The sequence below is a fragment of the Sprattus sprattus genome (genome assembly GCF_963457725.1).
Source record: "Sprattus sprattus genome assembly, chromosome: 20".
Lineage (NCBI taxonomy): Eukaryota > Metazoa > Chordata > Actinopteri > Clupeiformes > Clupeidae > Sprattus > Sprattus sprattus.
Genome location: NC_137918.1, coordinates 21,630,170 through 21,645,169, shown reverse-complemented (window position 1 = coordinate 21,645,169; position 15,000 = coordinate 21,630,170). Strand labels below are relative to the sequence as shown.

Here is a 15,000-nt window from a genome sequence, read left to right as displayed (position 1 = left end):
TAGAGAAGCGTCAAGCAAATAAACTAATTAGACTCATTTGTTTTTAAGCACTAAATGTACCAAGGCTGTCACTTAAACAGACAGGACTAGATAGGTCGTTCCACCTGAGAGGTACCACAAACTCAAGGAGTCTTGACTGTGATCTCTTGCTGCGTAGAGAGGGGAAATACAACAAATCTTCATCAGAGGAGTGAAGTGGTCGAGATGTAGCCTGGCCATTACCAGCCTGTGACTCCATTTCATTCCGTCTTTCAGTCTGGGCCAACCCAATGCATTTTGGTTTCCGAGATGGGCGGGTGCTTATCTTGAGGTTTAAAATCATTGGAGTTCCCTTAACCAATCAGCAACGTTTAGTAAGCATTCGGTAGATTAAACTCTTCCCAAAGCCAGTTGGGAGAAGAGCTACGACGTCCTTTCCAATCATAAAACTTACAAGAAAATACTCTTGTTCTCCTTTTAATTTTCTGATGTTCTCGAGAGTTGAGACAACTTTTCGGATAGCTTTTCGTGTCTTTTCCTCCAAGGCGAGTTTTGCGTCACAGCTCTGAACTGTTCGCTGATTGGTCCTGCAAAATTTTGAGTTCTGGAGACGATTGTCAATGGGGTTGGTCCAGACTGAGTATGAGCTTGAAATCAATTCAGGCGGAAATACGTAGGCTGGTGTCACCAGGCTAGTCGAGATGGGGAATAGAGCTGAATCATAGCATAATTAGTTGGGGTCAATGAAGATTAACCAAGCTGGATTTTAACATTTTGTGGGATGGCCAGGCTGGCTTGGAATGATAGCACCTCAGTTTTTGAAAGATTGAGCTGAAGATCATCCAAGCTGAAATATCATTAAAGGTGCATTAAGGATTAATAGCTATTCGCTAAAGGTATGCTAGCAGCTAAAACTAACGAAATCTCTTGAAATGTGCTGACTTTGACATTATGACAAACTAATTACTCAACGACTGTCCTTACACAGTCAAACATCAATCATGTGCAACACAAGACTAAGCAAGACGGCAAATAAGCTACCTACTAGATCGGCAGAAGGTAATCAAAGTCAGGTCGGCGGGCATCGGCAGGCAAAACTACAGAAGGCAGTTATATGCCTATCGACCCTGCTATGCCATTGGCACGGACGCAATTCTCCATATTAAAAGTCATTGTAGCGCCCCAATTTTTTTTAAGCTGTTATTTTAAGGTTAAACTGCTTATCCTAACCCTAATCCTGAAGCATAATTGTTGCATATTGTGCCTTTAAGGCATGCAGAAATATAAGCCAATATCGTGGAGTCATCCTGGGGTAAAGAAGAGTGTCAGTTGAGTACAGTTGAGTGTCATCCGTATAACAGTGATGGGAGAACCCATGGGGGAAAAAATGCTCTCACCTAAGGAAGTGGTGTAAATAGAAAAGAGGAGGGGCTCAGTAGCGACCCCTGAGGTACAACAGTGGAGAGGAGTTGGTGTGATTTTACCACTTGTCTCTGCCATGACACACTGGATGAACGTGCACTCAGCTATGATTCAAAACCACTTGTGCTTTCCCCGAAATTCCCAGTTCAGACAGAGTAGAGGGGAGGATTTCATGGGATATCTTTACAATGATGACAGAGTGTCCTGAAAGTCAATCAAATGTAATGTGTGTGTGTGTGTGTCTGTGTGTCTGTCTGTGTGTGTGTGTGTGTAGCTGATGTGGGGAGGAATGTGATTCTGACGAGTGGCTGCATCATTGGAGCTTGCTGCCAGCTGAACACATTTGAGGTCATTCCAGAGAACACTGTCATCCACGGCTCAAACTGCATGCGTCGCATCCAGACAGAGAAACCACAGGTATCGGGACGACTCTACATACACAGTACAAGATTAACATTAAGTGATAACTCAATGCTGTGATGACATCTTATTCATATTGCACATGTTGAAATTCAGACATATTTTAGTCAACATTTGTCATTTAAAGTTTACAGCAAATCATTTTTTGTACTAAAATAAATTAATGGGATTTTCTCTTTCTCCTTCTCACATTCACTGACAGCCTCAAACTCTCCAACTTGATTTCCTCATGAAGATTCTTCCAAATTATCACCATCTTAAAAAGACAGTCAAATCTGCCAAGAACTAACCTGAGAAACAGGTTTGATGAAGAGCACAACACCAAGAGTATTGTATCCCTCTTAAGGAGAAGAGTGACAGCTGGACTTAGATAGACTGTACTCTGATGATGATGGTGTCTTCAGGAGTTCATGGAGTAAGGCTACAGTGTTAAGGTTTTGGGCTTGTAAGAATAATGAGTGATAGACTCATTTTCTTGAAGTGTACTGATCGACCACCGAAGCAGTAACATCAACAAAGGTAGTTTGATAAGATTGATTCTCACCGAAGCAGTAACATCACTAAAGGTAGTTTGATAAGATTGATTCTCACCGAAGCAGTAACATCACTAAAGGTAGTTTGATAAGATTGATTCTCACCGAAGCAGTAACATCACCAAAGGTAGTTTGATAAGATTGATTCTCACCGAAGCAGTAACATCACCAAAGGTAGTTTGATAAGATTGATTCTCACCGAAGCAGTAACATCACCAAAGGTAGTTTGATAAGATTGATAATCACTACTGGGGTTTCCAGCCTTATAGACCTTCCAGGCTATTATTTGTATTGTTTTGTATTGTTTTGTTGTCATTAAATAATTTTTGTTATTATTAAATTAAGGTCTGTGTGACATCTTTTTATCCATGTGTTTTTTTCTGTTATTTCAGTCAACGGAGTAATCTAACAGGAACATTTTGTACAGAATAATAATATAAAAGTTTCATAATGTAGTTGTTCCACATTTTGATATCCAGAAATGCATTATTTTTCTTCCCAAGAAGCTCCTGTAATGTTTGTGCTTGTCACTCAGTGTGCATAGCTGCTGCTTCTGTTCTTTAAGGTGTCAGGCAGCTTCAATCTGTAGTGTAAATAATACTTGGTTAGCATCAGCAAAAAATAATAGAGTGGCAGGCCTCTCCTGTAGAAACTGTAAAAGTGTTTCAGGATCTACAAAGCCATTTCCTTTAATGTAAGTGTACTAAACCAACAAATAATTGGTGATATCAGTAAAAAGAACCTACATACCGTATACAGTACCAGCCAAAAGTTTGGACACACCTTTACGTTTTTTCTTTGCTTTTATTATTTTCTACATTGTAGATTAATCCTGAAGACATTTAAGTACAAAAGAACACATATGGAATGATGTACTAATACAAAAGTGTTATCTACCATGTATGCAATAATAAAAGTAAAGAAAAAACTTCTCAAAAAATGAGAAGGTGTGTCCAAACTTTTGACTGGTACTGTATATTGAATGATTCATTGAGATAATGTAACGATTTTCTTTAAAACATTTTAGGCATCCCCTCTTTTTTCAATCGCCCTCCGTCTTCAACAGCAAAGAGCATAGCCCTTCTGTCCCTTCTCCGAGCAGTCTAGAAAGAAGCCACCAGCTTTGGCCCACATGCTGCATGTGTCACAGAGAAAAAGCTCCCAGGGGAGCTGATGATGTAGTTCTGACAGCTGGCCTTTGCGTCCTTAGAGAGCACGGCGGGGTGACCTATGGATTGTACACAACTGGGACCACCTCATTCACCAGCGGTATTTGATCTCAACTCAGCTTGGAGGCAAGGACAAAGGGAACAAGAGAGGGGTGGTGATTAAGGAGAGGTTAGAGAAAACATAAGAGCTTCTTGCATTTGTAACAAAAGAAATACAACAGTGAAAATATATATTAGTTGATTTAGAATTCATGTAAATCCTTTTACATAGTTGTCCAGGGTGGTAACCTATGATGAGTGTAGGAGTTGTGCACCTAGTGACCTGGTTTAAGTTATCTATATAGCTACCCAAATATCAGCAGATGCTTTTGCTGTGAAATATGAATAGGATAGATGTATGTATTTCAGACAGTATTGAACCTGCTGTTGGTATTGGCTCGCAGAAAATACTGTGAAAACAACGTAGATGAGAGAGAGAGAGAGAGAGAGAGAGAGAGAGAGAGAGAGAGCGATGGTGAGTTGAACTACTATAAATATTATTCTACATCACAGCAGTAACTCAGTGCTGAAATGCCTTGCCTTATATGGACTGTAGTCTCACTGCACTAGCCTAGGCTGTGATTGCCCTTTAATGCTCAGCATATGGATTCTGGGCTGAATCGTGCTGAAGGTATAGAGTGGTTCTTTGGTAGTTCTGTGAGCAGAATGGCCACTGGGCATATCTTTTCGTGGTTTTTGGTAGCCTTTTTTGGTGTACACTAGGCACAGATTCCATTTTTGTGTTTACATATGCAGACACCCACACACATTTGGGAACAAGAGCAAAACTCTCTGATGAAATACACCAAGGATCACTCAGACTTTGTACATGTCCCAAAAGGCAGAATTTACAGCTCCAGAAAAAAAAAATAGAGAGAAAAATAAGATATTTTCTTCCCTCCTTAACCCTTATCTAACCCCCAGTGGAAAAACACCAAGCCTGCTATCCTGGGTTTGTTTTGGTTTGCCTTTCAGCTGAGAGGCAGTCAGTCCTGGTGGAGTGTTGAGGACTGATAGTCCGTCATGGTTCACGGTTCACATTTTGTCACTGTAGGTTTACAGGGAAACCTTTGTTAAAGGCTCTGACTTGTTGAACGGGCCCAACGCATACCGATCTGAAATGATTAACCATTATGGAAACATATGTCAACTCTTTGGAATTCCGCTATAGGTTCCTCTGCTTCTCCTCGCCTCATTTCTCTCTCTCTCCCTCCCCCTCTCTATCCTCCCTTTTTCAGTTCATTATATCTCAGTCTGCTGAGGCCTGGGAATACACCGCACAGCCAACTGCCTTACCTTGGCCTGTCTCAGGCTGTCATCGTAATGGCAGAAAGACGTCGCAGGTGCTCCAGTGGGGAAACGAGCGGTATCAGAGAAGGGTTATTTTCTGCACGATGGCCTGTTCTCCACGGCCTGTCAAGCCCAGGACCCAGTGGTCCAAATGACCCCGTCGTCGTGGTTCAAAGGTTAAAGGTTGAGCCCATACTCTTCCTGTTCCTCCCTGCTGGGTCTGCACTGGGTGAATCTTTGTGTAAAAATGGGAGGCACTGACAATACGGTCACACTGTTATCCTTAGCCCACTCGACTGGACGCAATAACACCACAGCTGTGGGAGTGTGTAGGGGTGTGTGTGTGTGTGGGGTGTGTGTGTGTGTGTGTGTATGTGTGTCAGTGTGAGTGAAAGTGTGTGTGTGTGTGTGTGTGTGTGTGTGTGAGTGAAAGTGTGTGTGTATGTGTGTGTGTGAGTGAAAGTGCGTGTGTGTGTGTGTGTGTGTGTGTGTGTGTGTGTGTGTGTGTGTGTGTGTGTGTGTGTGTGTGTGTGTGAGTGTGTGTGTGTGTGGGTGTGTGTGGCAGAGCTCCAATGAGACATTAAGTCTATTTGCCCAAGTCCTACTCCAACATAAAAATGACAGCACATTCACTAATACTTGTATAATTCCTTCATCAAAACAGTTTCACAACATATAGGCATATGGCTACCGCAGACACTGGCTGACCCTGGAACAGTCAGTTACCATGCAGAACCTCTCTGAAATCTCTGGGGGGTGTCTGCGTTGGCAGGTGTTCGTGAATCAACCACAAAAGCAATCCTCACTTTAGATATTGGCTGGATGTGTGCAAACAGGCCCACTGATGAAGTGAGATCCTCTTTGGGCACGAGTTAGGGGGTTTTCACACACACACACACACACACACACACAACACACACACACACACACAAACTACAAACTCCTTGTTAGCATGCATCTCTGTCTGGAGCAGCTGTGACATCTCCTCTCTTCACACTACCCTCCAGAGACAAACAGGGGGAGAGAGAAGAGAGAGAGGGAGAGGAGAGAGGAGGGGGGGGGGTGTCAGTTACACTCCAGAGAATTGGTCTTTCTTGCTCATATTTGAGCTATGTGCTATGTTGAAGATGAGGATATCTCATCTGTGTGTGATAACTCTAGGCGTTGCCAAATATGTTCACCTCCAGGGTGGCTGAAAGCAGCTGAAAGCAACACTGGGTGGTTTTAGTGTTGATCTTGTTGAGCCTTCTGCCTGCTGACAAACCCAAACACTACACACATAGCTGTGACTGTAAACCTGACAGACTTTCATCATTGCAGTCACAATCCCTTAGTCTAAGTATAAGCAAAGGGCTCAGTCAGGTCAGGATGGTGTTTTTGCATTTTGACTCCAGATTAAGTGTCATTTTCGTGGTAACTCGCTGCTGTATACAAATTATTAACACACCCTCCTCTTTCCAGGCAGTTGTAGCCATTTACATAAACGCAATCGCATCGCCACCGGTCTGATCCCCACCCCTCGCGTCCTGCTTCCCAGCCCCCAATGAAAAGCAGTGGAGCCGACGAGCAGACAGTTGCACTGCTCTGGTGAGGATGATATCATCGGCGGCACCACTCGCTGTACTAACTGAGAGATAACAAAGGGGAAATGTTTTTCACTATCACGGCGAATTATCACTGATCTGTTTGGGAACTGCGACACTGTTCTGATAGCTTCGTTGTCAACACTTTTCTACCTCCTCCCGTACAAGTTTTCGCTCGGTTTCCATAGCAAATGACGACTTTGAGTTGAACGCCGCGTTTGTACCTGGGCTGGGCTGCACTGTCCTCTACAGCTTCGTGTCGGACGCCGCACCTCCGAGTGTCCATCTCCTTATGCAAAAATGAACAGCTTTGCTCTGGAGAAGGAGACCGATGGAAATGAATTTACAAGCAGCGAGGAAGAGGTATTATTGTCTGTCACTCATTTTTTTCACTTTCTTAGTTGTTTAAAGATACACAATTAATTAAGTACATCTGATAAACCTATCTTTTAGCCTGTATTTTAAATGTTTAGTTTTGTTCCAAAAGTAATGTAAGAGGTAGGCCTAATTTTGTAGTAGGTCCGAAAATGTGACTGTAAGTGTTCATTATCTTGCTTACTGTTTGTGAAGATGTCCCAGGAAGAGTTTCGGAAATATTTTTTTGGGGGCAAATCAATTGCACTTATCACCAACCACTCATTTTGTAAGAACCTGGGCCCCATAACTTTCAAGAGCTCTGTTGGCTCAATTGATCTAAATGACACCATAGCGTCTCCTTGAACTTGGTAGCAAAAAAAGATGCATTGAATTCAGTAGCACTCAGGCAAATGCTATAACTCAAGACGAATGTGTCAGCACGGCTGTTGATGGATGGCCCACTCTGAGAGAGTGAGGGAAGTTGATATTTGGATTGGTGTTTGTGTCTGTGATCAGAGGTGGTATGCTTTGGCTCAAGTGGTTCACAAAATCACCTGCGCATGTGTTTTTAATCCACAGTGATCCAACAGCCATTGCAGCTTTGCTCCCTTATGTAGGGAGGTTTATTCAAATATTATGGAGGGGATTCCATGAACTCACACAAATCTTGTGAATCCCTTTCACCCTATTTTACTCAACTATTCTTTACTGTTCTTTACATCTGTATTTAATGATTGTGAGATGAAGCCTCATGGTGGACTTTTTGTTCAGGTCAGGACATTATTTGTCAGTGGGCTGCCCCTGGACATCAAACCCAGAGAGCTCTACCTCCTCTTCAGACCTTTTAAGGTAAGCTCTTCTGGCTGATGATGATTAGTGCTCAATAACTAATGTTATATAATATACGCATCAACAGACGTGCACTTAAGACACTTTCTATCAAGCAATCATAAATAAATGCCTTCTAATTTCACAATAATGTGGTGATATTTAGGTAGTGTTGTCATGTGATTATAGTCATTCAGTGTCTGGAGTTCTGTGTCCCTGACTTAATAGATGAGCCATGATGGGTGGAACTCTTGAGATGTAATGGTGTGTGCCGTCACCATGTTGCACACATAAATAATACAATGTCTGCGGTGGCATTCTCCTTTCTTTCCTCAGGGTTACGAAGGCTCATTGATCAAGCTTACCTCTAAGCAGGTACGTTGAGGGACAAGCCACAAAGCCAGCACTGGCCCACCTCAGTCCAAAAGAGTCATATGTAGGGGATATTTGCACATTGGTGTCACTCAGTTCATAACACAGAAGCCCAAATTTGACTTTCTGAACTCAAACATTGACATGACCCATTATTCACAAGCACACAGCCATTGTTCCAAATTATTAATACATTCCCCTGCCTCTCCCCTTCCTCTCTCTCCCTCGCAGCCTGTGGGCTTTGTTAGTTTCGACAGCAGATCAGAAGCGGAGGCAGCGAAGAACGCACTGAACGTGAGTGGAGCGGAGCCGAGCCGAGTCGATGGAGCGCACCTGCTCCCCCACTCCCGCGCATTCAGCCCCAACGCAGCGCCGCTTGCACTTTGATCAGTCACCGTGTCGCACATTTGTAGTGGAAATAACCCTCTGCGCGCAGAGCTCTGCTGCTTTAAAGAGCGTCAGATCAGGAGAGCGGAAAAAAACACTCCTAGCAAAACATGCTTCTGTGCAGAAACTCAGTCTAATGTTCAGCACAGCGTGTTGACAGGGTTGCTGGGATGATAATGTTTACTAGGTATTTTGGTATTCCAGGCAGTTGTGGAGTTAATCTGTATGCTGGGTTTACATTCAATATCTTTTAGTTCAAGGGTTTCTTTGAGGTATTCAGGAGCAGAGTTGCTTAAATATCTAGTTGAGATCCGATACAAGCACACCAGCCTAACAGCCAACCTTAAAGTGTAAGAGTAGATTTTTCTGGTTTTGTAAATCTAAAGCTTGATGTTAAGTGCTAATGCAACCCCTGGACCTTTGTGCTTGATGTGCAGGGTGTTCGGTTTGACCCGGAAATTCCCCAGACTCTAAGGCTGGAGTTCGCCAAGGCCAACACAAAGATGGCCAAGAGCAAACTGGTGGGAACCCCCAACCCATCCATGCTCCAGCAGAGCCCTGGCCTCCAGTTCATAAACAGAGATTCATGTGAGTAGGCTCCTACTCGCTCATAACTGCCTGACTGTATTAGGATGCAATGATGCCCAGTGGTGTAGTGGTCCCTGGAGAAGAGGGTATACTCTTAATTTTGCAATTTTTTGAAGCAGCCCCTACGGCACAGGATAAACACCCTGTTTTGAGAAGTGGGTAAACGTAATGCTGACTGAAAAATAAGTGGGTATACTCCGTATAGCCTAGACCTACATCAACACATCCTCTGATGTGTAACAGTAATGCACATCTTATACAGCCTCAAACCGTATCACCTAGAACCAAATGACACATACAGACACATCTTACTTTCAGTGTCTATAAATGTGGTTTGTTGCACTCTGGCTGGTTAAGGTTTGGACAACACCTCTAGTGAAAAATATTTGACTGAAATACACAACATTTCACAGAATTTTAACAACCGTGAATCATGGCTACGACTAAGATTACACAGCAACTTTGAAGAATACTAAGAGAATATACAGACCTCCTACTGCAGCAGTTAAGCTGACTTCTCTTGAGTGGAAAGTGGGGGTTAACAGAACGTGACCCTAAGATAACCTAAACAGAAGGCGGTGCCATGCCCTCCGCTTTGATGTTTTGAACATGGTTTGTAAACAGTTTCAGATAACAGAGGACAAGCCAGTGGAGCCACTAGCATGCTAAGGGCTCAGATACACATACGCGTCTTTGTAAAAACGGGACGCGAGCAAATGCATTGATTCCTATGGTACGGCGCGTTTAAAGCGTGCGCCCCTTCTCCACCACGCGTTGCGTCTTTGAAGCGTTTTTTTAGGTGCGCTTAAAAGTTGAACTATTCTCAACTTTCCAGCGCAAGGCAGGGAAGCGCACCGCTTCTGTTTTGGCCGCCGCACTTTGCCAAGGCGTTACTGAAGCGTTTCTGCCTGAAAAAAGACGCGTATGTGTATCTGAGCCCTAAGTGTGTTCACCATGCTCTCTCTCCAGAGCTCAAATAGAACTCTCTCTGCACTAGTTATTTCGAGTGTCGGTCTGTGTTAATGCTGTCCTCAGTGTTTCTGATGACGCGGTTCTTTTTTTGACATATTGTGATGGTGAAAGATGCCCTAAGTACTTAGAAGGTTCTGGGGCAGTGGAAGTTGAAGCGAGTTCAAGCGACTTGATATGTGATTTGATCCGCTTGTTCAGTACATTGATATTGAACAGTAGCCAGTGCCTCACTCTCACCTCTGGTCTCCTCTCTCTCTCTCTCTCCCAGATGATATGTCTGTTCCCATTCTCTACCCCGCTGCACCAGAGGTCTGGCCTCCTTATACCCTCTATCCCTCCGAGGTTAGCCCAAGCCTGCAAACGATCAGCTATCCATCCACTGTACACACACAGGTAACAGTCCCCAACACACACACACACACACACACACACACACAAATTCTGAAACGACGAACGCACACACAAACACACGCACACACACATTATAATCCAAAGAAATGAAAGGAAGAGGCCCAGGACCTTGTTTTTTTTCTGTGCTCTGCAGCTTCGCTGGTACCCTCCGGTCGACTCCTCTCAGGGATGGAAGGTCAGGCAGTACTGCTGAGAGGGGTGAGTTTTCATCTTGTACCACAACAAGAAGACTACAGATATCTCTGACAGTATCTCTCTCCTGAAACTCTGTGGTGGCACTGGAAGGTCAATTGTTATCAAGATGTAGTTTTTAATGTCAAAAAAATGTCTCTCGATTTGTCATTTCTGAAGGCATGACAATGTGTATAGCGTTTACATTTGCACATTTACATTTTCCCCCCATCATAACCTTGTTCCCATTCCTATAGAATGTTTAGAAAGTGTTTGACACCACTAAATCATTATGCGAAACTCATGAGACAAGATGCCCATTCAGTGGCCTTAATCCTTAAGAACTGGAGTGTTGCTATCTGCTAGAGTAAGCGATATGTTCATACGAGCCAGAGCTCTGAAACGGGCTGAGCACATGATCTGTGCAATTGATGCTGTGGTGTTCAGAGGGGGGGCCCTGTGGGAGATGAGAGGAAGAGGACCAGAGGGAGAGCAGGGGGATGGCATGTTAATTGGTGTGACCAAAGGCTACTGCAGCTTCCTTAACGAATGCCAGGGTGGAAAACGAGCAACGGAATAGAAGGGACTGGGGACAGAGAGAGAGAGAGAAATTAAGGACAGATGAGGAGGCTTTCCTTATCTGCCCCTGTGTGAGCCTCCCAGTGGAAAGGGCGGGGAACGGAAACAGGGACCTTCAGGAACAGATAGCTCTGAAAATGACGGGTCACCCTGCTTCATCTGTGTGAGTAGTCTCTTCTCTGCCTGGGACACACAGCCCACGGTTCAAATGCTAAACACCCTCCCATCACCTGCCCCGAATAGCTCGCTCACGAGTAATCAACCTCATCGGCTTCATTTGGCCTTTCACATGGGTACGTCTCCACGCTGCAGGGCAGGTTACCGAGGCACACAGCGAGGATGAAAGATGAGATCATGATAAGACCCATAGCTGTTTTAAGTACACTAATTAATTCAGTATACTGAGTAGCTACTCTATGCTCCATTATTGCCCTATTAATGTGTTGCTGACTTTCACTTTTTGTTCTTTGTAGTTGCGACGGGCGGTCCTTAACAGCTTTGATAATTGGAAATGTTGATTTCCTGATTTGAGGGAGGACTTTATGGCCTTGGGTGAGTTTGACAGACTTCCCTTGGAATGTTAGAGGATTTTAGTAATTGCTTCAACTGCTGAATATTCTGTTGACTGCGTCACCCATAGACATAGGAACTCTTATGTCAATGCCATCACCCAATGTTGTGTCACTCAAGGAAGCTATTTGTTGATTGGCTGATACAAGGCCCCAAGTTGAGTTGCCATGGTAACACATCACATGACTTTTTCCCGACAACAGGGTCTCCATGGACATGCAAAAGGCAGCGCGCCTCAACCCAACATCAAACGGCCAGCCAAAGGAAACACCTGTCCAATTTTATACTGTACAGACTTTTTACTATTTATGCATAAAATAAAATGCCTGTTATTTCGTTCATATGATTAAACACGATAAAAGTATAATTGACAAAAGTGTGAACATTTCTCAATGCTTTGAGGACAAAGCAGACAAAAACCATTATAGTATTTTTGTAATGAATGTATGTTGTTCTGGTACTATCAGTCCTTTGTAGAGTGTTGGTGTTGCATTTAATGGTTGGGTATTAGCATTAGTACTGATTAGGAGTAAGAATATAAGCTGTAAAGAGAAAGTGTGGCTTGAAGGATTAAAGGAAACACGTGGCATTTTTTGATGAACGGGCTTTGTGAAAATGATGTTTCCACTGAGGGGTGGCTTATTTTGTACTCTTTAATCTCTCAAGTGAGAGGGGGGGGGGGGGGAGGCGTACGGAGGATCTTAAAATAGAATCTGCAGTTTATTTTCGGAAAGTGACGCAACTCCTTTGAGAATACGAAGTCCCGTCTTTGAACTGAATTCAAGTTCGGTCTCAAAGGTTAACATCAAACTGTTTGGTGACCATTTTTAGTCTTCCTCCGCCAAGGCCTTGCGTGTCTGATCATGATGTACTGTGAAGCTATTTTAGCTCTTAATGCATCCAGCTTTTGAGGCCATACAAGTTATTGTGACAAAAATATTACAGACTTAATTCCCTTAACTAAGATTACCACTCACTATGATAATGTCAAATTAAGTGTTTCCTAGACCCAAACCAAGCAACAATAAGTAGCATTAAATAAATAAAAACAAATAAAAACAGAGCCCTGTACTCGTACAGTGACAATAAGTAGAAAACGTCATTTCCATATTCACATTTCTCTTTGAAACCAGAAGTCAATTCAAATGAATGTATGACTTCGACCATCATAACAGGAGAGGCAGCATATGGTATCACTCCCCTCGGCATGGAGAGAATCCCTTCCAGTGAAGGTTTAAACGTCATTGGATGTTTTTCTGAAGAAAAGTCCCAAGAATGTGGAAGAATAAATCAATTGCGAAAATAAAGTTCAGCAAAGTCTAAAGAATACTCACAGGCTTCAGGCTTCCATAAATCATTCAAAACTGTGGAAAGGGGTTTGCTGTAGACTGTGTATATATCAAACTCACTCTCGCTCTCCCTCTTCCCATCTCCTGTTGACAACATAAGCCCCTCCTGTGGCCTCACTCCCAGGCAGGCTGTTGAGATATCTCTGCTTTTTTGGTGACAGTTCCTTGGGGCTAGGAAGGCAACCGGGCCCCAAGGTCCTCCAGCAACCATAAACAAGCAGGTTCACTTCAACCCATCTCTTCTACGAAACCCTGCCTCAATCTAGGTACTTTCAGAAATCTCACTGAAATCAATTTGAGTGTTGTGTTAAAAAATGAGTATTCAGACAACAGCAATTAGTCTTTGCCTTTAATCATCTGTCTAGAAAGACTCCCAATCAAACGCTGTCAACGTAATTACTTGTACTGTCTTAAGAGCAAACTTAAAAAGAATAAAGAAAATATTTACAACAGTTCACATTTGTGTTTGTCACTGAGCTCAACTAAGAGAAAAATGGCAGTGCCTTCTGATGTCCACTTGTTTCTTTTTTTTTTTTTTTTTTTAACTTGTATTTCTTCAGTTTTTGTGTATGTGGCAAAGTGATAATCCTCTTGACAACTCTTGAAACTCAGTCCCATATAGTCAAAAGTGTCTCTATTAAGAGAGAGAGTGTGTGTGTGTGTGTGTGTGTGTGTGTGTGTGTGTGTGTGTGTGTGTGGTCACTTCTTGGTGGGCACTCCATCTGTGTAGTCCTCCAACACACCAGCCAGATGGTGGTTGTGGGTCTTGAACCGTCTTGCCTTCTGACCACCTCCCTTCTTCCTCTTCTGAATTGGTAACTGAAGAAGCCAATCACAGAGGATTAAACAGAGCATGACCAATCAGAGAATAGATTGCAAAATTGACAGCAAAATTGAAAAATTAGATTCAACTGTTAATGGTTGTGTGTGTGTGTGTGTGTGTGTGTGTGTGTGTGTGTGTGTGTGTGTGTGTGTGTGAGTGTGTGTGAGTGTGTGTGAGTGTGTGTGAGTGTGTGTGAGTGTGTGTGAGTGTGAGAGTGTGTGTGAGTGTGAGAGTGTGTGTGAGTGTGAGTGTGAGAGTGTGTGTGAGTGTGAGAGTGTGTGTGAGTGTGAGTGTGAGTGTGAGTGTGAGTGTGTGAGTGTGAGTGTTGGTGTGAGTGTGTGTGAGTGTGTGTGAGTGTGTGAGTGTGTGTGTGTGTGAGAGTGTGTGTGTGTGTGTGAGTGAGTGTGAGTGTGTGTGTGTGTGTGTGTGTGTGTGTGTGTGTGTGTGTGAGTGTGTGTAAACCCACCATTTTCTTTGGTCCAGTCTCCTGCATGGAGGTGATGCCCTGCTTCTTCAGGTATTCCTCAATCTTTTCTTCATCCATGGAATCCACTGGAATGCTGCGCCATAGCTTCTGAAACTCTGTGGAAACACGCAGACCAACAGTCTCGTCATCGTCCATAAATCATTAGAGGACTTTATGTGCTTTACTGTTATGCCAATATTCCATCGCCTCGCTTAGCATCACAAGTTATTATCTGGCTTAAGTCATCACAGGCTAGGGCAATTGTGTGTACACACACACACACACACACACACACACACACACACACAAACACACACACACGAGACACACACACACACACACACACAGACACACACACAGACACAGAATGAGAGCACGTACCATCATCTACTGTAAACTGACAGTGTTTGTCATTGAAGAATAGAATTTTCCTCTTGTCTGGTCTTGTAACAAATGAAATCTGATCACCTAAAGCCTAAAAAAAACAACAAATGAAAATACTCATGAAACAAAGTGGTCATTATCATAGGATCACAGCACCAGAACTGTTTCTGGCCCGTAGAGGTCATCAGTGGACACAGAACATCCTTGTTGCGATAGAGATTACTCATATGTGTCGTCAAGACTGCGGCAGAGCCCATAGAGTTGGGAAGTTAGGTCATAGTTTTTTGTTTCATTTGTGCTACACGGTA

At 43.3% G+C, this 15,000-nt stretch overlaps 3 protein-coding genes across 3 annotated transcripts in view; 2 read left to right on the top strand and 1 right to left on the bottom strand.

The window, feature by feature from the left end:
* Positions 1–2,578, top strand: part of LOC308381325 (dynactin subunit 6-like) — a gene marked incomplete at its 5' end in the record, with an annotated part of 3,988 nt that extends 1,410 nt beyond the window's left edge. Inside the window, 2 exons of the mRNA XM_080858877.1 lie at positions 1,676–1,818; positions 2,024–2,578. Coding sequence (XP_080715003.1) covers positions 1,676–1,818; positions 2,024–2,110 — 230 coding nt within the window. The 3' untranslated portion in view covers positions 2,111–2,578. The remainder of the gene's footprint in view (positions 1–1,675; positions 1,819–2,023) is intronic.
* Positions 2,579–6,680: 4,102 nt separating this feature from the next.
* LOC308381997 (RNA-binding protein with multiple splicing-like) lies at positions 6,681–10,543 on the top strand (the record flags this gene model as incomplete). Its single annotated transcript, XM_080859677.1, has 7 exons — positions 6,681–6,798; positions 7,564–7,641; positions 7,957–7,995; positions 8,224–8,286; positions 8,817–8,967; positions 10,208–10,332; positions 10,484–10,543. The coding sequence occupies exons 1-7, from the start codon at positions 6,736–6,738 to the stop codon at positions 10,541–10,543; spliced, it is 579 nt and encodes a 192-aa protein (XP_080715803.1). The 5' UTR covers positions 6,681–6,735.
* A 2,849-nt stretch (positions 10,544–13,392) lies between these two features.
* The window catches only part of gtf2e2 (general transcription factor IIE, polypeptide 2, beta), a 12,101-nt gene continuing 10,493 nt past the window's right edge, over positions 13,393–15,000 (bottom strand). Inside the window, exons 6-8 of the mRNA XM_080858776.1 lie at positions 14,690–14,783; positions 14,309–14,424; positions 13,393–13,838 (exon numbers count right to left, since the gene is read on the bottom strand). Of these exons, the coding sequence (XP_080714902.1) occupies positions 13,719–13,838; positions 14,309–14,424; positions 14,690–14,783 (330 nt within the window). The 3' untranslated portion in view covers positions 13,393–13,718. The remainder of the gene's footprint in view (positions 13,839–14,308; positions 14,425–14,689; positions 14,784–15,000) is intronic.